This window comes from Copadichromis virginalis, linkage group LG23 (genome assembly GCF_057382275.1).
Source record: "Copadichromis virginalis isolate Kocher_CV1m ecotype Utaka linkage group LG23, C_Virginalis_male_GT1.1, whole genome shotgun sequence".
Taxonomy (NCBI): Eukaryota; Metazoa; Chordata; class Actinopteri; order Cichliformes; family Cichlidae; genus Copadichromis; species Copadichromis virginalis.
The window spans coordinates 15,798,263-15,826,071 of NC_140639.1; the positions used below are offsets into that span (position 1 = coordinate 15,798,263).

The following is a 27,809-nucleotide window of genomic DNA, read 5'->3' on the forward strand; positions in this document are numbered from 1 at the left end:
TGGTCAGTAATGATTGCTTTTAGAGAATGTCGTTTCTTCTGTTGTGTTACAGTGAAGAAATTGAGACATTTTAGACTATTTGCAAACATTTATGTAAATTAAAGGCCTAATTAATGTGAATAAAATGATAAAGAAAATTCTTGCTAAAAGAAGAGAGGAAAGTTACGACGCACTTTACCAGCTTACAAAGAAAGGTGATGGAACCTGGCACGAAAAGCACTGCTCAGACTGTAAGAACAGTTTGTTGTGGCTCTGCTCCAAGTTTGACAATGTAGCCTTAGTGAATTCACTGTCATGTGATCACGTCTTTACAGCAAAACCTGCAGTAGTCTTTATAGAAATCGTGCACTTAGTATTTACTTTGAGCTGTGGTAGTAAATGGCACAGTGGTTGGCATCATCACCTCACATGGTGCAAAAACACCCTGGATTACAATCCACTAGCCGGTGTTGGCCTTTCTCTGTGGAATTTGCATGGGTTCTGTCCAGGTACTCTGACTTCTGGCTCCCACAGTCCAAAGACATGCTTGTTAGCCCTATAGCAGAGAATGGATGGATATATATCAAGAAGGGAGGCTCTTATCAAACATGTCATTCAGGTGGCAACCCAGAGGAAAAAACTGAGCAAAGTCAATTATGACAAAAACCAGAGTTCCTGAAGTTGCCACTTTTGGGTAGATCTGAAGATGGGTCAATTCCTCTATAGCCAGTGCAACACAAAAATGAGAATAAACATGTCATTTATTCCCGATCTTGTCACAACTGCTTATTCCAGAGAATAAAATATTCGATTTGCACTTCAAAGAAAGTTTTACTAATGCCACCTAAAAGCAAAAAAACAAAAAACAGGATGTTCTCAACAACTCACCTCAGTATTGCTGACATTAGACAGAAGTGAGCTTTAATGACTCGTCGGCTCCTTTTTCAGAGCCTCCTGCAGAGTAAATGAACATGGACTCCAGCTGAAGTTAACAGCGGGCTGACAGCCTACACTCACTACAGATGAACGGAGGCCAGAGTTGTTTGGCCTACCGTGGGCAGCGTGATGATGCACTTGATCTCCTGGCATCAAGCAGTGAGATTTTACACACTGTACCTTTAAGAACTAAATGTTTCATTTTAGGGGGTTGCAAAGACTCATTAACAGGGTAGATGGTAACACTGCAAACTGTCTGCTAGATGTCCCCTCAACTTATTGAAGTCGCTGAACTTGTCCAGTCAAGTCAATTATCTCTCAATTATCTGCAAATTCAATTAGTGCTAACAAGTACATAATATTTTTTTTAATTATTAGCACCAACTTGCATCCATCCATACCTAGCCTTAGTTGTATGCTGTTGACTTAGCCCCCCATCCTCTTTTTTCTTCTTCAAGAGATTACATGTGACACCCAGCACATACAGTCAAAATGGCCACTGTCATGGTGAGCCCTGTTGTCTCTGTCACGATCTCTGTGGATGACATTTGTTGGTTTTCCAACTTTATGTGCATGCAGTCCTAAATCTGTGAGTGCATCACATAAAGCTATAAATTATATTCCATGATGTCTCTGCTTGCTCTGTGGTCACTGTGACCCTGACCTGAATAAAATGTTTGCTACTTTGTACCAGTTACGCAACACAGCTTGTATATGGGCCATTAATTGTCCTGGAAAATAATTATCTGCTGCAAGAACAGTATGTTTTCAAAAAGCTCTCCTAGGTTTGTTTGGAAAGAGCAGGGTGTTTTAAACCTTCAGCATCACCACTATCACCACCACAACACCAAAAAATAAAGTGGTGATTGGTGTATTTGATAAAAACTACATGATGTAATAATTCTCATTCTTGAGAATTAGAATTGCTTTTAATGGTCCAAAGCAGCTTCAGTGGACACTTGTGTCGGTGGGACTTGAATCCCTTATTTTTTGTGGAACACCTTAAAAATCTCTTTGGATTGAGGGTGTTATCCTAATAAAAGTTATGTTTAAAAGAATGCAGATGGGATCTCAGCTGTATACAAAAAAGAGCAATCACTATCCCAGCTGCAATTTATAAACAAAACATGCTGAATGTGTTTGAATGCGTCCACAATTAAATGCAGCAGGCTTACTAATGTTCATCAGAGTATATGTCCCAAGATGCCTTTATAATCTTACCCTACAACTTGTTCAAAGAGCCATAAAATGCATCTGTTGAAAGGGACATTGTTTAGAAGACTGAACATGTTTCACTGCACTAGTGGAAAATTACATAAAATTATGTCCCAGCGACCGGAGCCCATCTGAGGGAAAAACAGCCTGCCAAATAATGTGATGAGTAATAACTAGAACATGGACCAGAGTGTGTTTTCGCCGATTTCGAGAGCAGATTCGAGGCTGTAAACCCAATTCTGCCCCCCCCCCCCCCCCCCTTTTTTTTTTATCTTGAAATCAGCAACTCATGTGATCAGTAAGTGAGACTCCCAGACCACATCAAGTTTGCTACAACCACAAGAAGCCCGGTATCTTTCAGTGCAGCGTGAGCATTCATCACTGCCTTTATTCTTGTCTGCACTCAGCATCTGCAGTTCCAGCACAAATAGCCTTCGTAGATTCATATTGTGAAGTCTGTTAGGCAATGCCAAAATGTAAGGTGAATTAAGGGTGATCTGGACAGTTGTGTAAGCGTTCATGTCATTTTTAAAAAATTAGCCCAGAACGAATGTGACATGATTCACGTCTATGTAATGGAGACTATTTTTGTTATATTTACAGGTATAAATAACCTCAATTAGTACCAAATATCCTTGAAAGAGCCTACAAGTTAACAGATCCATACCAACTACTTTCTAAAAGTTAAAGTGAATGTTCCAGTCCTGTCATTTTCAGTTTTCCCAAACAATCTCTCCTTTTTAAAGTGAGGTCTTCAAACCAAGCAACAGAATGGATAAGAAAGGTCATATGAGTGACTTTGAATGTGGCATTGTTGCTGGTGCCAGATGGGCTAGTCTGAGTATTTCTGAAACTGCTGATGTGTTGGGATTTTCCTGCATAACCATCTGTAGAGTTTAAGAAAAAAAGAAAATGTTCTGAAAAAGAAAAAAATACCTAGTGATTGGCATTTATTTTGGACAAAAATGCTTTGTTTATGTCTGAGGTCAGAGGAAACTGGTCAGATTGCTTCAAGGAAAGGAAGGCAAGGGTAAGTCAAATAACCACTCTCTATATACAAGGGTATGAAGAAGAGCATCTCTGAACACACTCTGTTGAACCTTGAAGCTGATGGACAAGAGGAACAGAAGACCACGGCCAGGTGCCAGACCTGTTAGCTGAGGAAACAAGAAACAGAGGCTAAAGTTCACTTAGGCTCACCAAAGTTAGACGAGGAGATTGAAAAAACATTGCCTGGACTGATGAGTCTTAATTCTGCTGTGGTTGGGGTCAGGGGCTGTTTTTTCCACAGAACTGCCCTAATGAATTATGGCATAGATTCAGCAAGATGCTGGAAACATTCCTCAGAGATGCTGGTCCATACTAACACAATATTACCAAACACTTGCAGCAGATTTGTTCCATTCAACCACATCCCAAAGGTGCTCTACCGTATAGAGATTTGATGTCATTGGATTACAATGAACTCTTCTTCATATTCAAGAAATCATTTAGCGATTATTTGAGCTTGTTTTTAACCATCAAAACTTCAAAACCTTAAGTTTTCTTCCAAACACACACACACACAAAGGCAATTGTGTGAATAAAGATTAACTTGCTCACTCACATAATCAAAATAATAAAAAAAGACAATAATTTGGCATCAAATCATCCCCAAAGCCATGTAAATTATATTCAGATTAATTGTGCTGATGCACCTTAATGGTAGCAGATGTTCACACACTACTGTAGGAGGTGCTTGTTGAAAAGTGTGGAAACACATGGGATATTAGATCATATCCTGTCACTCCTTTTTGGCATGCTGTTCTTCCACTTTTTAATTTATTTTCAGATGACTAATCTGTCTGTCTCCCAAATGAAAGCTATCTGAGAGCACACCGCTGTAAACAGATTGGATTTTCATAGCTATTTTAGCAGCTCTTATCAGCAGTCTGCACTACACTGGTTTACAAATCAGCGTGCCCTGGAGAACTAGACTGATTGAGCAAGTGCATCCACGATTATTTTTTTTTTATACACTGAATGTATAATCACTGCTTTACAGTTTAAGTTTGTTTAGTTGTTGTCAAATCCAGACACAAATTTACCAGAAGTTAACAAAGCACAAAGTTATTACATTTAAACTGAAATGGCATGCTGTGAGGAGAAAACGAGGGAAACATGGGGAAAAAATATGAGAAAAAAGGAAAGAATTTGTGTTTTTGGCTCCCTGTCAGGTCAGAGCTGTCTCTCTTACTCACTCCTTTCCTTTTTCACTCTCGCCTGGCTGTCTTTCCCTTAACTTTCCCTCTCCCACTCCCACTTCACTCTCACATCTGGAGGGTATCTGGAGTGGCTGTGTGACTCCAAGCCTACTATGGGACAGCCTGTGTTTGAACTGGAAGTCAGACTTCAGTGCGTTTCAGCTAACATTGTTCGGAAGGGGTAAAGTAAAGCAGGAGACCATCATTTTACTTTGTAGACTTTACTGCCGCATGTTTTATGGGTGGCTGTTGCATTTATATGAGCTTAGACTGAGCTTTGAGTGTCATTCATCCATGCATGACCATTCTGGTATCTGCATTTTAGACAATCTGCACAGTCAAACTACTTTACAGCCTCTCCTCTGCTGAGAACGAGCTAAACAGCATGAAAACAAGATAATTACATTTTAAATGCATAGTATCTAAAGGCTGTTCTCACTTCAAGTCTCTAAATAATAAGGTACCATAGTGTTGTCAACTTCTCGATTGCTTTAAACTCCTCTTTAACCCCTGGATGCTCTGATGTTTTGATTCTGGCTGTTGTCGACATCGTACAAAGTGCATTTTGCTGTGGGTGTGTGCATGCTGTACTGTGAGTTTTCTGCGTGTGTGCGCTGCTGTTCCTCTGATAGATACTGTGGAGTGACGAGCAGAAAGAGCTCCTCTGATAAATGGCTTTTATACCTGTACCTTGAGAGTTGCCTTGAGTGGAGTATCTCTGCCAGCATTAGAGGAGATGATTAGAAGGATAATTTTCCCTGGCTTTATCAAAGCACAAGTGTCATGTAAGCAGTGCTGACCTATAGCGATTAGACCACACGATGTGTTTTTTGTTTGAGGTTTTTTTTGTTGCATTTTTCGGGGTTCTTCTGAAAAACTATTTGAAATGAAACAAGATCAAGCTGTCATGGGTGATAAATGTTCTTTTCCCAACTAGACCGTGCAGTTGGTGAAGATTGAAGTTTCAGACACAGAGTTGTCTCTCTTTTCTTGTTGACCTGGTGCGTACATAACACAGTTTCATTTGTTTTAGACAGAATGGTGCGTCAGGATTCAGTGTTAGTGGATTGAAAGGGTTGTGGAAGGATGCATTTTATATTAATGCTAGCCATGAAATTGCTTTAAAAATATAATGGATTGTGATTCACTGTTAAATGATTCCTTTCTTTTTTGTTTCTTGCAGTATTTAACAGCCTACTTGTATCTAAATGTCAAAAATATATTTTTTATCTGAAAGGGTTGTTTGGTTTTTGAATAATCATTCAACACAATAAGTTTGGATTAAAGTATAGACTGTATATAAAAGATGGACAAAGCCATGTGTTAGGACAGTTCCATTATGAAGCCTCAAGTTGACTGTGTTTATTGTTGCCATCTTAGCCTTTTGACATAAAACATCATGACACATGGGGATTATCTAACTGCTGTGCTTAGTGTCTTTTTGGTCTTTCATGGCGATTGTAATTTACAACATTAACTTGACATTGTACTCAATAAGACTTGAAGCTATGAATTTAGAGATAAAAAGTGTTTACTGAGGTTACAGGTGAGCATGTGGGCTACTTTCTGATAGATCTCTGTAAAACTGAATGTTTTTCTAAATTACAGAAGTCAGTCCCTGTTGGCCACTGGAAAGGAAGCATGTATAATGTACTCCCACTCTAGCTTAACTTTTAGTTAAGTTATATAGCTCAGTTTGGCCTGTTGATGGAAATGTTGTCTCAAGACTCCAATGCCTAAATCCAGAGGTGTGGTCTAATAGTCAGTTTTGCTTAGAAAGTTTACCAGTCACTCGAAGTAATAGTTTTCTGTATGACTTTATCAGTCTCTCACATCATCCAATTCTGGCACTCTCTTCTTTACGATGTTGCTTCAGTTCATTTATGTAGAGTTAAGGTCCCACCATAACATGTTAGTCAGGTTGAGGTCAGGACTTCTGGGTCACTGCAACACCTCAATTCTTCTCTTTTTTAGCCATGTTGTAGATTTGCTGTGCTCAGGCTCATTGTGCTTGCACAAGCTTATCTAGAATTGACTCTTTAAATTACTTCGGCATGCAGAGGAGTTCATTGATGACTCAATGACCACAAGATGCCTAGGCCCCGCGGGTATAAAACAAGTCTAAATCTTCACCCCTCCATTACTGTGCCTGATAGTTGGTATGTGTTTGTGCAGATTTGTTGTGTTTGGTGGTTGCCAAATGTGGCACTGTGCGTTATGACTAAACATGTCCACTATGGTCTCATTTGTCCAAAGGACATTGTTCTAGAAGTCTTGTGGTTTGCTCAGATGTAGCTTTGCAAACCTAAACCATTTTACCCTGTTCTTTTTAGAGTGCAGAGTTTTTCTCCTCTCTTCATTGCATACATTATTGACTCCTTCTGCAGAGAACACATTTAACAATAATGCCATCCCATAATTCATACTGATTCACCATCTGACTGTTTACAAAAATGATCAACAAAACTGACAAAGTGGCACATCTCATGTAAACGTTTATTATAAGTGCATTTTACTCTTCGTACCATAGCATGATATGTTTTGAATGTTCAGCTGTTAAACCCAAAGCTGAACATCATGTTGCTGTAATAAAATCAGCTTCTTATTGATGTGTAGATTTTTTCTTTGTACATTCCTTCATCTTGAAAATACCAACCTTTGTAATGAAGTTATAAATCTTGTTTATATGCATGAAAAAACAACAGTAGTATGCAGTTAAAAACATTGGGATGATGTAAGACCCACATCTGGACACTACAGGTTCAGTCAGTGCAGTCTGATTATCTGTCTTATATGTTTCAAATGAAGTGGTTATACTTTGCCAGGTATAACAACAATAATAATATGCTTGTATAGAAAGAAATGTGTATGAAAATTTGTTTTTACCCAGAAACAAAGGAAAATCACCAGCATAACTTTGCATTGTCAATTAGTTGTGTTAATTGATCTTTCATTAACTCAAATAGAGTACACATTTTTAGCCAGGAACCTGATTTTAGCCATAGATTTCTGTCAGATAAAATATCACAGACAGGTAATGTCAGGGGAGACCAGTCATGCTAAAAACCCTGCTTTCCTATGCAGATCTTTTAGCTAAAAAGTGCAGAGTTGAAAACCCCAGTATGTTTTCAGAGGATGACACGAGGAGAAAGTCACACAAAGACAGAAATAACAAAGTCCACAATGACCATAAAGCAGAAATCCAAAGGCTTACTGATGAATTCAGACCAAACAGGGAATATGCTAGATAAGCAGATGCACTGTCAAAGGACAAAGGGAAGATGGGACTATTACCACACGCAGTGCAGAGTAGGGAAGTGGAGACAGGTTAGGAGCAAGACAGAGCTCAACATAATCAAGACAATCAACAGGCAGAACTAAACCCCAAAACAAGATTAAAATAGTTAAACAGAAGAAAACAGGAAAGGAACGACAATCATAATTAAAAATCAGAGATGCTGAAACATGGATGAAAAACATCAGAGCTGAACACATTAAGACAAGACAGAAGGAAGAAGTTTAACAAAAAAAGCTAAATTGTCATTATTATTATTATTATTATTATTACTAATATTATTGAAATGATCTTGCTTTCAGGTGAGACACATAATACAAGGACTAAAGAGTGCTTGCAGATAAATACATATAACTTTTTAAATGACATCAGAGGGCGCAGTTTCATAGTGTTAGCGTTGTATCTTGTTTCATTTATAAGAAACAAAGTATTTAAATCCAGTTTTTGTAAGGTCAGTGTGAGCAGTATAGCTAATATTAAAATAGTATGTGACCTCACGTGATACATACAATCAAGAGTCTTCAAAATGGATCTTGAAGTATTCTTTTTTTTGTTTTGAATCATCAAACAAATAAATAATATAACTATAATCAAGTGCAGACATAACTCAGAACTCAATAATTAGAAAACAGTAACCAGAACTAAAAACAAGGTTTTAGAATCATAATGAAATTAAGCTGAAATTAAAATTATAATAAACAAGGATCCCAAAACGCCAAAGCAACTCAAAACCCCTGGAACCAGACCAGGGACCATGACAGAAATACAATGTGCAAATTGATGAATTGAGGCCAGCATTTGAAAGCAACAGTGATGAATCACATTATGTGCACCAATGTCTTGTACATGTGTGAAAAACGACAGATAAACTTAGAATACGTCGGCATTGCACAATGATTTGGGATTGATTGAAGAATCTCTTACACAATTCACCACAGACTGACCTTGCTTCTTAATTAGCCCAAGTAATTTTCCAGAACATATTTCCAACTTTGGAAGAGAGATGATCTGACAAGTGCAGACACGCTTGGAAATTTTTACTATTTAGCTGCTGGCACCATGGCCGAGGAAAGAATCTAATAAACTAAGGAAAATTAGGTCAGATTGCAAGTTGTCCTGGATGGAAATCTCTAAAGCAAGCTAACACAATGACCATTCCAGGTGGCTAATTGAATTGTTTACTTCAGGTCAGACCTGAAAAGCATTCAACCAGATTAACTTCACAGAAAAAAGAAGAAAAAAAATGTCTCTTTTAATTTCCCTATATCTTAGCATAAAGCACAGAGCCGCAATTTTACTCTTTGAGAACTTGTTCTTAAAAAGAATAACATTTATCATTCTTAAATAACTGATCAAAAGTCATTCTACAATGTGCTTCACAGGCACATTGTAGAATGACTCGCTGCTTGACAAATGCGCACACTATACAAATTCCATATCTCTGGTTTGTAAAGTAGAGTTTTTGTCCCACATTTTTGCTCTAAACCCAGTCTGAAGCTTTTGATGAGCGACAGTTATTGTAGGTCATCCAGAGGGGAACGTGGACTTCTTAACCAAATTTCATGGTAATCAGTGCAAAGGTTTGAAGAACACAAAGTCATTGGGATTCATCCTCTGTAAAACACAAGTATCTCCACAACTTTTTAAAAACAACGCAGTCCTTAATTATGAAGATATATTATTCTGGATCAAACCTACGAGGCAGAAGGAATTTTGCAAATTTTTCCAGATCACAATAATAACTAAACCTTGCTGTAAACTTCATGTTTGTAGCTGTACTAATTAGTGTCCTGTGAGAGCCTGTTGGCCAGTGAAGTCACAGCTACAGGCTTGATTTAGATCACAAATGTTGAACTCCAGGCCTCGAGGGCCGGTGTCCTGCAGGTTTTAGATGTGTCCTTGATCCAACACAGCTGATTTAAATGGCTAAATGACCTCCTCAACATGTCTTGAAGTTCTCCAGAGGCCTGGTAATGAACTAATCATTTGATTCAGGTGTGTTGACCCAGGGTGAGATCTAAAACTTGCAGGACACCGGCCCTCGAGGCCTGGAGTTCGACACCACTGATTTAGGTAATACAATAGAAAGATAGTTCGTGCAGTGAGTATTGTTTTCAAAATGACTGCCCTCTCCAAACTGTTTCTGACTTCCCAGCTGGTTCTGTTTACTAGTCAGCACGTCTAATTAGAAAATAGCTGACTTAAAGATAGACATTCGTTAAAATCCTACCCGAGCTAAAAAGGTTACGAACCAGAGTTTTCTACTAAACTTAAGTAGAAGTCTCTGCAGAATATGAGATGGCTTTCCACAACCATTACATGTGTTTGTGTTAGGGTTAAGCCAACATAAGCCAACCACACTGGTGGTGGAAATCCCACTGATTGAGAAACAGCCATGTTCTGCTCTGCAGAGATGCTTTTCTGCTTGCTTTAACAAACTGTGCACACAGATTCCCAGTATTCTTTTTATGCATTTCAGCAGCCCCTGTGTGCTGCAACAGAGGCTGCAAACAGCTGCGCAATTATACAGCTGTTTTACACACTGAACGTACTTCTTACTTTTAATTGTATTTTGGTGTTAAAATCTACAGTCCCCTTTCAGCTTATGTATCATATATAGTCATCACACCTTCTTGAAGCAGGGCTCTTTTTCTTATCTTTTAGTCATTCACTTAGGATCAGTCAGGTTGCCAGTTGTCTCTCACCAGGAAGAAATGTCAAGAGGTGTTCAATACAGGAAACATACAGTAAGAAAGCAATTTCTTTTCTCTTCAGCTGTTGATATCTTTTTCCAGAGCTTTGAAATGATGCAGTCAAAACAAAACCAGAGAATGTGTGATGATGGCAGAGATTTAACTCTCACAGTGTAGTTTATTTAGTGACCTGGAATAGACCACAAAACAATCTGCTACTTGAAAAAACAAGTTTGAATCTATGAATTCACAAGTTGTTTCTCTCCTGGACTGGATGGTAAATTTGCAGGTATGGATTTATAGAGTTGCTGGCCTGTTGTTTTCTTTCCTCACAATATAACAACTGCTTCTTTGTAGTGGTGTCAAGAATCTGATTACGTCACCCTAAAAACTCAAAGTCGATTCATGGAGTGCATGTGAGCAGGCCAGTTTCTCAGATCAAGATGATGATCATGGTGGTGCATGGTGTTTATGAATGCAGATATATTTAAACTGTTTTCAGACAACAGCCAGTGGTTTTTGACATCATATTTTGGCAGTTGGACTCCTCTTTTTGCTCTCCACACAGACTGTTTACCTGCATGCAACCAATTTCTGCTCAAACCTGACTGGTCAATGAACTGCGATTACAACTGGGTCACACGTGGAAAGGAAAGTTTTTCCTCCCAACTGTTACAAGGGCTGCTCAACTTCAACTTTAGTATTTATTTTAATTTTTGTCATTATATAAGTAAATGTTTTTTTTAAATATAAATTATATAAATAAATTCTATCCAATTAAATTGAAAATGGAAATAGAAAATACAGCTTTATTGCTGACAGAAGTTAAAGGCCCTGTCTCGTTATGATTATCTGTGTCAGCTGTGTTCCCCGTGTGTTCCCATGTCTCTCGTTAATCCTCTGTGTATTTATGTCCCCGTCTCCCTCATGACTGTGTGCCCGTCCGTGTGTTTCCTCATGAGGCAGTTCCTTTTGAATCTCCCAGTTTAGGTTCATACTGACAGGAGACTGTCAAAGTAAAACAGGAAGTACACAGAGGTGCAGACAGGAGGGGAGGAGAGAACACGGGGAGAGCAGAGACATAACAGGCTGGGGAAAACATGAAATAAAACACGAGGAGGAGGAACGAGGCGTGGGGACTCACAGATACGTGGAGGGGGACAAAGGGGGTACAAGCACGAGGGGAAATCTAGTAAACTAAAGTGAACAAAGAACAATAAAGAACAAAATACATGGCATGGCACATCTAGCTGAATTAAGACAGTATTTTTATTGTAACCATGTTTGACTGTTTTAATAGCCAAAGACTGTAGCGTGTGAGGTCCTGTTTCCAGGAAAAAAATACTCACTGACCTGATGTTTATAACTTTACTATCCATGTTCTTGTGCAACAGGAGAGATGGCCTTTCTCAAGCATTCCATCCTGCACGCCCTGAGTGTGCTGCTCTTGGCCTGGGTGTTGGTGCAGTGCCAGGCCTCTGTTGAACCAGAGGAAGAGGAGGAGGAAGAGCCAACAGAGGAAACAGAAACTGCAACAGAGGTGACGAAATCTGAGCCGGAAATCTGTCCGCAGGATTGCAGCTGTACAGCAGAGAGGGTAGTGGACTGCCCCGGAGTCAACCTCATCGAGTTCCCTGCTAAGCTGTCGGAAAAAACCCGCCAGCTCTCTCTACAGGTCTTTCATGTACTCCCATAAATACCAACACAAAACCAAAGTTTGGAGTCCTGCATTTACAATCTGTGTTGTGTTTTCTGATGCTAGAACAACAAGATCGAGGAGATAACGGTCGAGCATATTTCCCATCTGCATCAGCTTGAGACTCTTAATCTTCAGAATAACTGGCTCACCTCAGATGGTAAACACTGTCACACAATCTAAACACTCAGCAGGAACCTGCTGTTCAAAGTGGGAACAGCTTACAAGACATGTTTTTGAGGTTGTTTTCTGAGGCCCTGTCGAATTCCTTTTGTTTTTTGTGTTTTTCATTCTCAGATGTCGATCTGTGTTGACCCATTTTGTAGAAATTAGAGCTTTTGCCTGTCTGCAATTTTTGATTAGTAGTTAGTCTGGCCTTGGTTTAAGTATCTATAATTTGACTAACTATTTATGGTACCAAAATACCTTCAAAATAAACCTGAATGCAGCAGAGGAAATGCAGTTGTTTTGTTCATTTCCTCTAATAACTGGTCCTCGCGGCTGTCATGTCAAGGTTCTGGTGCACAGTAAGATGGTGTGCTAAGTTATCGGCTAATGCTAGCAAGCTGAATTAATAAACTGTTCAGGTGTATTGGACACACATTTGCTACTTATTGCTAAGTAAGCAACTAATAAAATACAGTAACTTTACTTACCAAACATGAAGCACAAACTTCTTGTACTGGCTGTACGTGGCAGCTGTACCACGCAGCAAGCCATGTAATTTATAGATATCTGCCATATTATCCTCAGAAAAAAAAGAGAAAGACCGAAAATTACGCTGGAGAAAGCTGGAGAGGAACTGCTCCTTATCTTACAAGTGATAAAGAGATAACACAAATCCTGCATCTTCAGTTGTTGAACACTTGAACAAACAATTATAGGAAAAAGAGCACTTCTACATTTAGCATGCCAGATAAATAACTGATTAGATGCTTACAGCTGCAGAATATTAAAGATGTCAGAATCAAAATCACAATCAGAGAGACTTTATTTATCCCCAAGGGGCAATTAATTGTAAACTTACCAATTTCACTTAGATCAGCTGGATGGAGATGTGGTCCTTACTGTTATTCAGACACTGCTAACAAAATGCTGTTTGACTATGTCAAGTAGCTACAGTTAGCTAACGTTAGGGTTTTTGTTCTGTCACAGTGTAACGTTAATACTCTAGCAACCTTCCTGCTGCTGTCTGCTCAGTTTTTACTTTGCACTGCCAACAGAGACAAAAAAAACAAACGTCACACCTGCCCACTGTTTGCTCCTACTGGCTCAGCCTCTGTATTCTCCTGTGATGGTCTCATTGGTCTAACTCCATAAATATTGGTTAATATTATTCTGGATCATGCTGCTGTTAAGATGAACAGACAGCTTAAATGGTTTTTCTGTCCCTAGCCAGCTGTGCTAGCAGCTGGCTTCTGTTTTTATTGCTAATGTTGAATAAAAAATGTTGCCGTAATGGAACCCTTTTTGGTAAATGTAAGATCAAAGTGCCACAATGGAAAAGATCCGGGTTACCATGTGGTATCTGTCTAACAAAAGTGTTTGTTTTGATCAAAATATTTTAACACATTTTCAAACTAACTATCAGAAAATATTCATTTACTTACTTAAAATGATTAACCATCCTCTTGGGTGCCTGAACCTTTTCCTACTTAACTAATAGTCTGTCACGGTGGCCCGTGGAAAAACACAAAATTCAAGCAGAAATCCCAAACTGCTTACAAACTGGTAGAAAATTCAGCAAGTTCAAAGGATTTTAATTGTGCATACACCTCCAGCTTTCATAAACATACATCAATTTGAAACAAAACAGGATATTCTTGATTCCCAAGGCAAAAATAGCACCATTTTGTCAAAGTTGCTGATGTCATGTAATTAGGGAGTCTCTCTAAAATGATAATTTATCAAAAAGAAAGACCACAGTCTTTTCCAAACCCTAATGAACTGGTTTGTAGTGCCTAACAAGTGGGTGAATGTGAAAGTAAACAATGAGTGTACAAACCCCCCCAAAACTGCAAAGGACAAAGGTCCAAACAGGACATAAGCCACAATCTTATGATCGATAAACCTGCAACTAATACCATTTCTTCTAAAATCTACAATCCTCTGGTCAATTTTGGGACCAGTGCCAAAACTGATAAGTGATACAGGTCTGGTAAATATGTTTTATTCTGTTAAAGGGTGTAAGTCAAGAACAATGTGTCAAAAATCCTTGTTTCTTTTCAACAGGCCTTGAAGATGAAGGGTTTGAGATGCTCGAACAACTGGCTTATTTATACTTGGCAAATAACAAGGTGAGTCATACAGCGGGAGTTTAGATATTTCTCTCAGCTGTGTTCTGCTTGACTGACAGTGTCAGCTAACAGAGGGAGGTTGTATAGTTGCTGCTCATATAGTGTGTACAAGCTTATGCTTGTGATCTCTTCCAGTATGGCTGTGCCATCTGTTTGGAGCTAAAATGTTACTGACCTTTCAGTCACAGGGAACAAGAGAAAAAGGATGGATTTATTTGTGCCCTCACAACATAGGATCCGAAAAGAATAGAGGATTTTTAAATTCTCGCTAATCTTTAAAGACACCGATGCTACTTTAATCCATAAATGAACATCTAATCTCAGTGATGCTTCTCTCATTTTTCAATTTCCTGTTATTGTGTACACTGTAGTGTTAGTTTTTAGCAGGGGATGACAAAAATGAGGAAAACATGGCTTTTATGCCACACATATTTGGGATGACAGCATGCCTGTGTCAAAACAAATAAGTATTCAATAAGTCCTTGTATCAAAAAATAGAATTACAGAGCCTTACAGAACAACCCATAGGACCAAACACTATGCACATGAACATTTTCAGATATGCCATATCTCTATTTTTTTAGAGATTTCCCGTTGCTGTAGTTGTCCCAATATATACTGTATGGATATAATTTTGCAGGGCTTGTCATTTCAAGTGCAATAGCTCCATAGAACAACATGACCGGGAAAGATGTTAAAAGCATAAAATAAATAGAAATGATCGTTTAATCTTCAAAGCATAGTAAAATATTTAGTGAGATCTGTGATCATTATCTTAAGTGTGTTTTCTTGTTAGCACACTAATAATTGTGTCATATTAATTTGGGGTAGCCCCTCCATGAATTGCCACCTTATCGTGGTCAGGGGTTTGTGAATATCGCTTGATAGTTTAATTAAAAATGCTCAACATCATATCCTGTCATGGTTTTTTGTGCTTGCAGCTCACCTTAGCACCAAAGGTCCTGCCCCCCTCTTTGGTCAGTGCTGATTTCGCTGCTAATCAGCTTACAAGGATCTTTCCATATACATTTGGTCATAAGCCAAAACTGAGGTAAGAGATGTGCATGTTTGTGTAAATTTACCCCAGATTCCTTTAGTTACTCAGTTAACACATGTCTCATGGTCGTGGTCCCCAGGTCTGTGTATCTCCATAACAACAAGCTGACTGATGCAGGTCTCCCTGAACATATGTTCAATGCTTCTGACAACCTGGAGATCCTAACCATGTCTAGCAACTTCTTGAGGGTTGTTCCCAAGAACCTGCCTCCGACTCTTTACCGTCTTCATCTGAAGGTTTAACATCGCATTATACTTGGACAGTAGTGGGTTTAAGATGTTTGTTTAATTCATAATTCATAAATGTACAGATGTAATCCTAAACTAAAGCTTTGTACATAAAAATGCAGAATTAAATTTGGCCTGTAGGTAGTCACCTTGGGCATCACTGCAACATTTCAAGTGCTTTACATATCTATGGTATGTGCACATACACTACTGGTCAAAAGTTTTAGTACACCCCAATTTTTTCAGTTATTTATTGCAGTTCAAGTTATTCAAGTCCAATTAATATCTTGAAATGGTACAAAGGTAAGTGGTGAAATGCCAGGGGTTATAAAAAAAGGTAAGGTTACCTAAAACGGAAAATTAATGTACATTTCAGAACTGTACAAAAAAGCCTTTTTCAGGGAACACAAAATGGGTTAACAATTTAAAGCTGTTCTGCAGCAATGGAGGTTGACCAAGCCTAGTAATTCCTACAAATGTTCCAACTTTTCTTGATCACTTAGAACCCCAGTGTTGGAAAACACTGTGGTACCATACCCTTGTGAGCATCAGTTGAACAGTATTGTACTGCAGACAGTAGTGTGTGTGTTGCTACTAAAATGGTAATAAAAAAGGCAATTAACAATGGAAGACAGACGTGTAGGTCTTTCCTACAGAGAAATTGCAAAGAAAGTTAAGGTGTCAGTAAGTACAGTTTCCTTCAGTAGTAGTAGTAGTATTTATTTATTGTCATTGTCAAGAACAATGAAATTGCGTTTGGGGCTTCCATACAACCCAAAAAAAAGAAGAAGAAAATAATAAATACCCCTTAAAACCCAAGTGTACATATTTAACCCAGTGTGACTCCAATGCAATAAGACAATCCTTAGCAATAATGTTCGTAGAAATTAAGACAAAGACCTGAGAAACATGACAGAAATACAACAATGCAACCCATTCAATATTATTGTACTGTGAGATATGATATCAGATATGATAGTTATCTATTTAAGAAAGAGGGGGGGGGGGGCAGGAGGGGGAAGAGAGTAGATCATCTCTGTTGTATTGAAGTAACCCCAGACTGTGTGAAATAATACACAGTACCACCAAAAGTGCAAAAGTGTAGGAGCTCCGGGCCGCTGCGTCTGTGCGCGCCGCCATCTTCACCATGAAAAGGCACTCAGAACCTGGGGCAAACTCTGACAGGAAGAGGTCTGGCAGACCCAGAGCCACACCTGAAGCAGACGTCAAGTTTCGGAGAGTTAACAGCTTGCGTGATAGGGGGCTCACTGTGCAACAGCTTCAAGCACAGCTTAATAGTGGTCATAGTAAGCAAGTCTCAGCTTCAGCTGTGAAGAGAAGACTTTGTGCTGTGAGTTTGACAGGACACGTTGCCGAAAGAAAGCCATTGCTAACGGCACCATTGGACTACTGAGGACTGGAAGACTTGTATAGAGTGTGAAGCTCCCCGACCCAAAATCTACCACTGCATTCTGCAGCGCCATGCAGTACCTACTGGTATGTGCCTAGTTGGTCAGGGGTTCATCCTGCAGCAAGATAATGACCCAAAACAAGTCCAAGCCATGCCTGAGGTAAAAAGAAGAAGATGGTAAGCTTGAAAATATGAAGTGGCCAGCACAATCTCTGGTATTAAACCCCATCGAGCTGGTCTGGCATGAACTGGACAGAAGTGTGAAAGCAAAGCAGTCTACAAGTGCCACACATTTATGGGAACGTTGGCAACAGATATGGGAAGAACTTTCTGAAGAATATTTGATTTCTGTTGTAGAAAGAAGGCCACGGGTGTGTTCAGCTGTTATATCTGCCAAAGGTGGCTACTTTGAAGGGTCAAAAGTTTAGAATACATTTTTGTCTATAAATTGATTGCATACGTTTTTTTTTAACTCCAATTTCTTATTTGTACTTTTCTTTCATTTCAGAGTGCAATGAGACATTAAACTGCGTCATTTCCAATAAAAAACTGGTAATTGGGGTGTTATAAAACTTTTGACAGGTAGTATATATATTCATGTGTATTTTTGTGTGTACCTGGCTACAGACATTTTTTCCCATGTTTCAACCAGCGACCCTTTAACTTGAAGTAGCAGGAGTCAAATTCAGGCAAAAAGAGCAGGAGGTGAGCAAAAATTGTGTTGCGCATGTCTGTTTTCAACAAACTGTTTTCCAGTTTACAATGTTGCCTATACTACATCCCACACAATGTCACAGTACAATTCTGTGTTGACCGTCCCAGGGAGAGGATATCATAGTGAAAAACTTAGTAAATGTCACAAAAAAACAAGCGCTCCTGGTGTGCCTCTTTTGAACTTTGACACTGGACGTTTTGATTAAGAACTTCTCCTTGGTCTCCAGCTTTCCATTCCAGACAATCCTTGACTATAAAATCAGGTCATTTTGAAAAAAGAACTTGATGTTTGCTCTCATCTTTAAGCAGATCCAGTCTCAGTACATCTGCAGTGCAGATAGACAGAACACTACTTTCAGAAAATTGCATCAAAAGCAACACTTGAAGTGGTGCAGGTAACCAAAAGGCTCTACCTATCAAGGGAGGTTGGCCAAATTTAACCCAGCTATGATTTCTTCTTTTTGTGGGTGCAGTTGCTGAACTTTGTGATTCCACCTTACATTAACAATGTTAATATTCTTTTGTTACAGAGAAACAAGCTGGAGAAAATCCCAGCAGGAGCTTTTGACAGCTTGCCCAATCTCAGAGAATTATATCTTCAGAACAACCTTCTCAGCAATGAGGGCATGGACAATGAGACTTTCAGGTGGACAAAAATCTTCACTCATGAAGTTTATCAATAAACAGATTTCAACATCTTGCCATTGCCAGCTGTGTAAATATCAAAACTATCCTTTCAAGGGCAAATTCTCTACAAAGACAACATCATATCCTTCCTTTTCTTTGCTTCTAGCCAACTCAGCAGCCTTGAGTGTTTGGATTTGTCAAATAACAACCTCAGCGTTGTCCCAAAGGGTCTCCCTCGCAGTCTTGTGCTGCTACACTTGGAGAAGAACGACATCCGCAGTATCCCTGGAGATGCTCTAACGTCAGCCCGAAATCTTGAATACCTGCTCCTCCACAATAACAAACTTCGTTCCCGTTCTATCCACCCAGCTGCCTTCCAGGTAAATATGGATGATATAAATGATCCAATTTAAATTGTAAGGACAAGTTGGAAGGAGTAATTTGTACAACAGCATGGCAATGAACATTATGCAACAGTGGATCACCCATTTGAAATCTTAAATTTGCTTTTCACTAGGGCTTGAAAAAGCTGCACACTCTTCACATGCACAACAATTTGCTGGAGCGTGTTCCCAGAGGCTTGCCTCGGCGAGCAAAGACCTTAATGCTGCTCCATAACTCTATTTCTGAAATTGGCCGCAACGACTTAACCTTGTTGTACACGCTGATAGAACTCAACCTCAGCTACAATAAGCTTACCAGCCCCAAGATGCAACGTGAGGCTTTTAGGAAGCTACGTCTGCTGGAAACCCTGGACCTGTCGGGGAACAGCCTTACCTCAATGCCCAGGGGCCTTCCTCGCAGTCTGCACGTGCTCGAAATCAAGAACAACCTGATCAACTCTATACCAGATGGTACGCTGACAAAGATGGAGAAGTTACGAAAGCTGATCCTGAGTAATAACCAGCTGAAACTGAACTCAGTCTACCAGGGAGCCTGGATGGAGCTCACTGCGCTCACAGTGAGTGGAAGCGACACAAGTGGGATAGTCGCTGAAAAAAAAAAAGCTTGGCAATGATGTTTGTATACTGCATGAATCTGAATATTTAGGAACTTTACAAAGGTTTAGTACTAGGTTCCTCCCTGATCTTTCACTAAATGACAGTTTGGTATGGTGCAGAAAAGGGCAAACATAGAATTTTTTTATACCAAGCAAAGTGGCTATTGGTTGGACATTAGGGATTTAGATGTTATAAAATTAAAAGTCAAGACTGGTCATATTGTTTACGTTTACATTTACAGTAACATTATCAATGGGAACTTTCTATTTAAAACTTGACGTTGACAAAAATGGAAATATTTACTGGGATATAACCCCAGTCAAAAATCTAAGGAATTGCTGCAGCTGGCAAAAACCATTCAATGATCCTAAATAGATTGTTGTATAACAATTTTTCCATCACAATTTTTACAAGACAATATGCTTGCTGTAGTCTTCGCCAAAATATAAGGCAGCACAATAACACTGCCAGCAATGGCAGAAACCTGCAATGCAAAATTTGAAAGTAATGATTCTGGGAATGAATGATTCATTCCAGATAAGTAGGGCTAATGGTTTGATACAGACTAAATTTTCCAGGAGGTTTGTTATTAATTATGCATCTTTAATTTTTAGACGCTGGACCTGTCTGGTAACCTAATGACACACATCCCCGCTGACCTACCCGAGTCTCTGGAATACATATACCTGCAAAACAACCGCATCTCCAGTATTCATGGTTCAGCTTTTGAAGGCACTCCCAACATCAAAGGCATCTTCCTCCGGTAAGGGACTCACAAGTAAAGTAAATATATTTAGTCTTTAGCTGTATATTTTCATGCCCTGATTTATTTATTTCTTTAACCCCAAATAGACAACTTTAAACCCTTTTACCCAATTTAGCCAGTAAATACTTTAAGATCAACACGAATAACAACAGCTTCTGTGGATAAACAATTTTCTTTATGGATTAAAATATGCATTTACTTCCAGCTGCTCAAACCTGTAAATTAGAGATCAAAAAATAATAAAAAGTGAGTCATATTGATGTAATTAAACTTCAGCTCTAAACAATAAAAACTGAACAGAAGAAGCAGAAGCATCTAGAAGTACTAGATCTGCTTTATACTCAGTTTTGCTAACAAGCCTCTTCCACACTCTTAAACCATTGAAATGGCCCCGTTACTGCTGATGTCACCTGTTCTCTGCACAGGGACCACCAGGATGAATTAAACTCTTAAACACTTGTTTGCAAAAGCTGTTTTATTGCATTACATGTTCAAGCATAGGCCTTCAAGCACAAATCTGTTTTCCAAATGCATTGATCTTCACTGGGGGTAGGATACTCGTGCAATAGAAGAACGACTTTAAAGTTGAAGATATTTAACCAGCTTAAAAAAAAAACGTTGTCTTACTACAAGAGGCTCATAGATCTGCCACAGCTGCAGATGAACTTAAAACACCTGCATGTCGGGAATATACTTTCTTCTCACATGTCCATCACTCTTACTCTCGTCTGAATTATTTCATCAAGTTCATTCTGCCACAAACTGGAGATTTAATTCATCATTACTTAAAGATGAAGATTTTATTAAATATTTTAAAAACGAGTGGGCTTCATATTTACACAATAATGGCCTGCCTGGAACATCAGCATCTGCTTTCTTGGAGTCAGGGATGAAAAGAGAAAACAAACGTATTCATGAATTAGAGAAAAACATTAAATCCTTAGGAGAAGCCTGTGTGTCCTCGCTGGAACAGGAAATGTTGAGCAAAATACGTAAAGCAAAACTAGAATTAAATCAAATTTGGATAAAAAAAAAAAAAAAGAATATTTCTACTGCAAAGACTTCCACTGCAAAAATTTTATCAAGAAACAAAATATTCCCTGTATTTCCAGTGAAAGACTTAACTGGGAATACAGTTTATGATCCTGAAAGAATAAACAACACATTCAGGGACTTTAAAAAAAACTTTATATTCACCAGAGGTAAACCCATCGGAAGATGAAGTTGATCAGTTTCTTGATAACATAACCATTCCAAAATTATCAGCCAGTCAAGCCTGAAACCAGGCAAAGACACTGTATTTCCCATCAGCTTTCATCCAATATCCCTTTTTAATATTGACCTTAAAATAATCTACAAAGCCCTCTGAAAAAGATTAGAGAAGATAGCACCCCTCATAACACTTCCTGACCAAACTTGTTTAATAACAGGGAGGCATTCATTAATAAATACACGTAGCTTACTTAATTTAATAGACTGTTCTTGCAGTAAAAACAAACTACATAATTGTCTCTAGATACAGAAAAAGCATTTATAGAGTTAAGTGGAACTTTTTATTTGCAACTTTGGTTTTTGAAACTGTTGGGTTCATCCAAACTCAAAGTATTTGTTTTCCTCTATTTAATAAGCTTTTGAAGGTTTAGATTAATAATGATGCCGCGTCTCTTCCTCCATTCAGCAAACCGAACGAACAAAAGAGCACCAAATCCAGGCAGTAAACACTTTTTATTATTTGTCATAAAAACAGAATGTTAACATGATTGGTTAAAAAGTTGGGGCAAGGCCGCGGTTTTAGACTTGGCTCTACATAGGACCAAGAGGAGGACTACATCTGCCTAACTTTCACAACTACTTCTTAGCCAACACGCTACAATACATCTCAAGATTGTTAAAACATAGCCTCCAAATGAGCCGCGGCTAGACATAGAATAGGCACTATGTAATAATGTAGAGATTTCGGGCCTAATATTCATTAGCTCAAATGACTTGTATGCTTTAAAAGCATACATATTAAGATTAAGCATTAATATAATATGAATATATATATTAATATATAATCTTAACCTATCTGGAACAACTCTGACATCTTACAAAAAAATTATATGCTAGACTTCAAAGATTGCAGGTAAAGGAATTGAGTTCTTGGAATATATATTTCAATGAATAAATTTAATTTCATTTGACATATTAGTATTACAATATGGGATTAACAAGAGTAGATTTTTAGACCAACAAATTATAGTCTATATTGATAAAGGAATTTTCACCTAATTAAATCAATTACAATTCTTATCTAAAATATACAAAACACTGTTGAAAACAGATGAGTCATTATCCCTTCCTATTGTGAAATGGGGGGCGGATCTATCAGCCAGCTTTGACCACAACTTCTGGTATCAGACATGTTTAAAAACCTCTAAAATGATTAGAAACCCCAATCTACAATTAATAAAATACAAAATACTACATAGAGTGCACCATGGTCACACCGTCAAGGCAATACACCTGACAATTACATCAACACTCTTTGGTTCTGTCCACCAGTTCAGAGGTTTTGGTGCCGGATATGTGAAGACTTATCAAAGTGTATAAAATGTAACATTCGAGCCTCCCCTTTAGTTTGCTTTTTGGGCAGCCTAGATGATGTTACTATGGAGATGAACACCTCGGCACCTTATCCATCACTAAGAAGACTGTCCTTATGAACTCGACAAATGAAAATAATCTTAGAGACCTTAAAACCAATATAGAGACCATTTGTCGGATCATATCAGTCTTGAGACAGCTTCTGCCACTGCATCAGGCCAATCTCTCTGAGCTCCTTTGATTGGCTCCATCATCTAGTGGAAGTTGGGTTGGTGCGTGCATTGGGGCCTGTCCCTGGCCCAGGAGGATTCGGTGCATTGGTGGAACTGGAGGCCCCTTTAGCTGGCAGGGAGGTTTTTACCATGTTTTGCAGGTGCTCTATACTTTTGAGGCGATCACTCTGCAGGAGGGGGGATCTACCAGAGGTGGAGGATGGGCTCAACCTGGGTGTCTATTGTTTTATGTAGTCTGGGAGTTGACTGAATGTTGGGTTGGGGTTGGGTGTAGTCTTTCCTCTGCAGTGGGGTTGGGTGGGCCAGTGATTGGTGCTAGTTTCAGTCATTATGCAAATGTACTGTTTATAAGATTGGGGAAGCCACTTGGATGAGTGATGAAACATTTCTCCCACTGAAAACGTTACGTCCAGATGAACAGAATAAACTTTTGGAGATTTACTTACCTGGATGATTGAGCATGCATCAAGACCTGTGTATGACTGTTTGTCTATGTGTCAAGTCAGGTCTTAGACTCTCCCTCTCTCTTAGAACATGCCAGGCCTGGGGGACCAGGTGTGGGGCCTATTTCCCGACGCCACAATCCATGCCAGTGGCTGGTGCCCCCACCTGCCGCCATTGGTGGTCTTCGGTGTCCGGGGTTTGAATGTTTAGGTGTGTGCTGTTTTGCCGCCAGAGGCTCCCTGCCTCTGTCGGGCACCTGGCAGGTTCCTTTCTCTCTTCATCCCTCTTCTTCCCCTTTATTTTTCTCTCCTTCTCTTTCTGTTACATTTCTTTATTTTCTTTCTTTTTTTGTTTCTGTCCCCCAGTCTTGTCTGTTATGGTTGTAATAATCCAAAAAAAAAAAAAAAGTTCTAGTAAAATATGACGACCAGGTGGACCATTATAGTGAATATCGTAATGCTACACCTGTGAAAGTAAATTTGCTGGGCATTTTTTGGCCTTCAGACAACAATTCCGACGTTAAACTGCTGGACAGGACAAGAAAAAAAAGCCTTTAATATGCACAGCCAACTTATAGTAAAAGACAAAACAAAACAGAACTATAAAAAATAAAGAAAATGAAAACATGAAGAAAAACATGAAAAAATAAAATTACTAAACAGCAGCAGTGAGAAAACTGAACATCGTGTCAAACATTGTTTGTGCAAAAATTCCAGTCAGTTGAAAGTGTTAATCACATTCATCGATAACCAGTTCATATCTTAAATACTGCTGTGTCGACAGCACACTCACACAGCGTCTGATTGGTTTGGGGAATTGCAGGTTGCTTGCAGGTTAACGTGTCTGCACTTGTGTAGGATGTGGTTACAGATTGATCCAGTCGAGTGGCACTTCACTCTAACAGCCTACATACATCTGCCCATTTTCTAGGACAGAGGTGTCAAACTCTTTTTAGTTCATGTGCCACACGCAGCCCACTTTGACCTCAAGTCGGCTGAACCAGTAAAAATATTTTATAATAATGGAGATATAAAACATGGAGTAATTGATGACAGGCTGCAGTTTTTAGATTTTGCAGTGGTATGGATTAGACTTTCTGGCAGGTTTGACACTCCTGTCCTAGAAAATATTACCACAGACCGATGTTTCTTTACATGGCTGTCATTTGTCTTACTGTGCAACTTGTTTGCAACCTCCTGCTGCAAAGAGACAGGTTCTGCCGTCTGCCAAGCCTCTTTAACATCTTATCATCAAGAGCCAACATTTCTCAAGTTTTGATATAATATGAATCATTTACTGACTAATATTTCTATGCAGGCTAGAGAGGACAGCAGAGTATAATCATCTGTTTGCGCACATCTCAAATTTGTATGTCAATGAAAATAAAGATAACAATAGATAAAGTCCAAAAATGGAAACATTTGATAAGATTATGAGCTGTGCTTAACAGCTAAATGAAACTGAGTTCTTGGCAAGACAAAGGGCAGCTGTAACAATCCACAATACATGAAAAGCTTTGATCCTTGTGTGGCTACAACATGAATGTGATGTCTTTGTCTTGAGTTTTTTTAAAATCCTCTTTGACCAAAACATTATCTGGGCTTTATTGAGCCATTTTGCAAAAAACAAACAAACAAACAAAAAAAAAACCCTAACCCAAAATGCAATATATCAACACTATTTTGCACTTATTTTTTAATGCACAGTAATGTTTGTTTTTCCCCCCTGTTAAATAACCTTTCTAAAAAAAATGTACACTGATCCTAGAACAAAAATATCTTCATCATCATTAAATCTTTTTCAGAAAAAATATTATTAAGTTTGAAATAAAAGCCTGAATTATCAAGTGTCAAATTAATTACCAGCTGTTCTTTAGAGGAACATCATACAAAAGGTGTGTAGTGTGTACATCTGATACTGATTTCATACCAGATGTTCAGTTTCAGACGCAGCATTATTGTTCATAATTACTGCATAGGCAGTTTCCTAAAGAACATGCAAGGAAATTACAATAGATTGGATCACCTCATATACACCCCGTATAACATATTTTAATTTATTCTACTGTTTAAAGACAGTGCAGTCAAAACACCCTCCATATCTGGATCTGGTATTTCTGAATTTTCTCTGAAACTCTGAACTTTTATAGTTTCTTCAACATTAGTCATAAAAACATCAAATGAAAGGAAAGTGTTATTAGAGTCGCCAGCCTTAAAAATCAGCACTTAAAAGCTCCTGAGATTAGAGGCCACATTAATGCTTTACAGAGGTCATGCTACAGACACATCTCAACCAGAAATGAGCAGACTATGTGAAATCAGTTCTTCATGGTTGAGTCGCTGAAAAGACCAGAGGAAATCTGGAATGTGAGATTTTTGGCTCCAGCTGCAGTGTGTTTATGAGACTAAATTTTGATCCAACACTTTAAAGCTAATTTGCATTGTTAGATTTTTCCCTTTTCATCATTTAAAAAAATATGTATGCTAACTGAATAGGTTTTACTTCACAAAAATAAACCATTTTCAGAAACAATGTTGTTCTCTAGTCTGTTACTAATCAGTAAAATTTGCTATGTGTTGAAAATTCTGACTCAGTTTCATTTTGCAGAGTACTGCAGCGGGGTATCTAATCTCCCCATCTCCGCTAACTTGTGTGCATTCAACAAATTTTTCCTCTTTGGTTTATTCCACAGAGTGCAGGCTAATACCCATGAGCCCTGCAGCTGAAACAGCGGTCAGTCAAGAAGAAAGAGGTTCCCGACATGCTCTTTCATGGCTTTTGTTCGATTTCATTTCAAATATAACCTCAAGCTGGCTGCTTTACAGCCAGTGTTTACAAGTCCTAAACCCTTCCAGGCTCATCGTGTTTTTAGTGTCAGCTGCTGGCACATTTGACTTTTTTGTCTCTTTAAAAGAATTTTTTTTTTATTTCCACCCAAATCCCTTTGCAGCTGGGAGTCTTTCGCGCGAGTCGATTTAAAGCTGCTGGAATGCTTGTGTCTGTTGTTGAAGTGGAAGGGCGACCTTTGTGTATATTTATTAGTGAATTAACTTTTAAACTTTATGAACAACATATGCAAATATTTTCAGTGATCAATGCAATAAATTCCATATGCATTAGACATGGTTTTAGATAAAAGTCAGTGGACACCTGTGAGCTTGACGGTGTTAAAATAAGAGAATGGGTAGCATACGTAGCATACATTCTTCTGCTCAATGCTCAGCTGTACAGATTTTTATAGATGTGACTGTTGATCATTGTTTTGTTTTTTTTGCTTTGAGCCTTTAAAATTTGTAATTAAAAGACTACTTCAATTAACTATCTGGTTTTGTTTTTGTTCTTCTTGTTTTTTTAATTTAAGGTTTAACCCCCTGTCTGTGGACGCCGTAGATGAGAGTTCCTTCAAATACCTGTCCAACTTGCAGGTGCTGGACACCGGTGCAGGAAACCCTGACCTCCCCATTCAAAAAGAGGAGATCGAAGAGGAGCAAGACTAGACCTGGGTTGATCGAACTATAATTGGACTGCATTGCATCAAAGACAGAAAGGGTTTTTAAATGGGGAATGTACCTGTGAATATTATTTCCCAGGTTCATTTTTGTATCGTGGCAGCGTCACATATTTCTGGTGCAGGAAACCGGATGGGGTTACTGATGTTTCCATTTTTTTGGGCTGGTTATTAATGCATATCTTTATATCTGACCTTTAATTATTTTTGTCTTTGATCATTTTATTGTTTCTGTGCATTACCCTCAAAGATTTATTGGCAAAATCTAATGTGAACCTTCCCATGTAAATGTTTCTGAATCGATACAAAGAATGTAAGCAGAGTGAAAAATTCTGCTCCCACTGTGTGTGTCTTTCTCTGCTTTCTCAGCCTCTTTTCCTTCAAAGTCGCCTGCCTTGGCTCATTGCATTAAAAAAAAGAGTGATTTTACTTACAATACTGTGAAAACATTTGAAACAAAAGTGCCAATATAAGTATACGATTTCCAATGAAAGCAACAAAGCCACAGAAACTGTTGAATCAAACCTGGCTACAAGTATTCTCAAAAAAGGCTGCAATTTAATGTCATTATTCTGAACGTAGAGCTTAGTTTTTACATAAGTAATTGAAGTTTTAGGAATAACACAGAAGATCTAAAACATTTAAAAAATCTCAAGCGTTTATTTTTAAAATGGTAGAGAAAGAATGAATAGCAACAATGGGAAAGCTTTAAAGCTGCATTTCATCACCATAATATCAAATATATTTATTCATCAGCGTTTGAGTCGTTCACTAGATTTGCATTCTGTAATTGCTTCCTTTTGTTTCTGTCAGAGTTTACCAATCTGGGAGAGAACACAAAAGCCCCCTGTGGAGTTTTCTGGTAAACAATCAAAAGTTTA

The 27,809-nt window shown here is 38.5% G+C and overlaps 1 protein-coding gene across 3 annotated transcripts; it reads left to right on the forward strand.

Annotated features, from left to right (window-relative positions):
• The first annotated feature begins 4,411 nt into the window (after positions 1-4,411).
• On the forward strand, positions 4,412-27,272 carry podn (podocan). Of its 3 annotated transcripts, none has more exons than XM_085449054.1 (11): positions 4,412-4,559; positions 11,756-12,036; positions 12,124-12,217; positions 14,290-14,354; positions 15,296-15,405; positions 15,491-15,647; positions 18,294-18,409; positions 18,557-18,770; positions 18,908-19,351; positions 20,006-20,154; positions 26,782-27,272. In XM_085449054.1, exons 2-11 carry the CDS (start codon positions 11,761-11,763, stop codon positions 26,915-26,917), a joined length of 1,761 nt encoding a protein of 586 aa, XP_085305180.1. In that variant the 5' UTR covers positions 4,412-4,559; positions 11,756-11,760; the 3' UTR covers positions 26,918-27,272. The 3 variants fall into 3 exon arrangements, with proteins under 3 accessions (XP_085305180.1, XP_085305179.1, XP_085305181.1); XM_085449053.1 differs by having other exon boundaries at positions 4,412-4,554; XM_085449055.1 differs by having other exon boundaries at positions 4,412-4,524.
• Positions 27,273-27,809: the final 537 nt, after the last annotated feature.

What these genes read in the sequence shown, in the direction of transcription:
- podn (XM_085449054.1), top strand. Translation starts at nt 11,761, where the DNA reads ATGGCCTTTCTCAAGCATTCCATCCTGCACGCCCTGAGTGTGCTGCTC. An exon ending in TAACTGGCTCACCTCAGATG is followed by an intron (nt 12,218 to 14,289) that starts GTAAACACTGTC and finishes TCTTTTCAACAG; the next exon opens with GCCTTGAAGATGAAGGGTTT. An exon ending in ATGGACAATGAGACTTTCAG is followed by an intron (nt 18,410 to 18,556) that starts GTGGACAAAAAT and finishes CTTTGCTTCTAG; the next exon opens with CCAACTCAGCAGCCTTGAGT.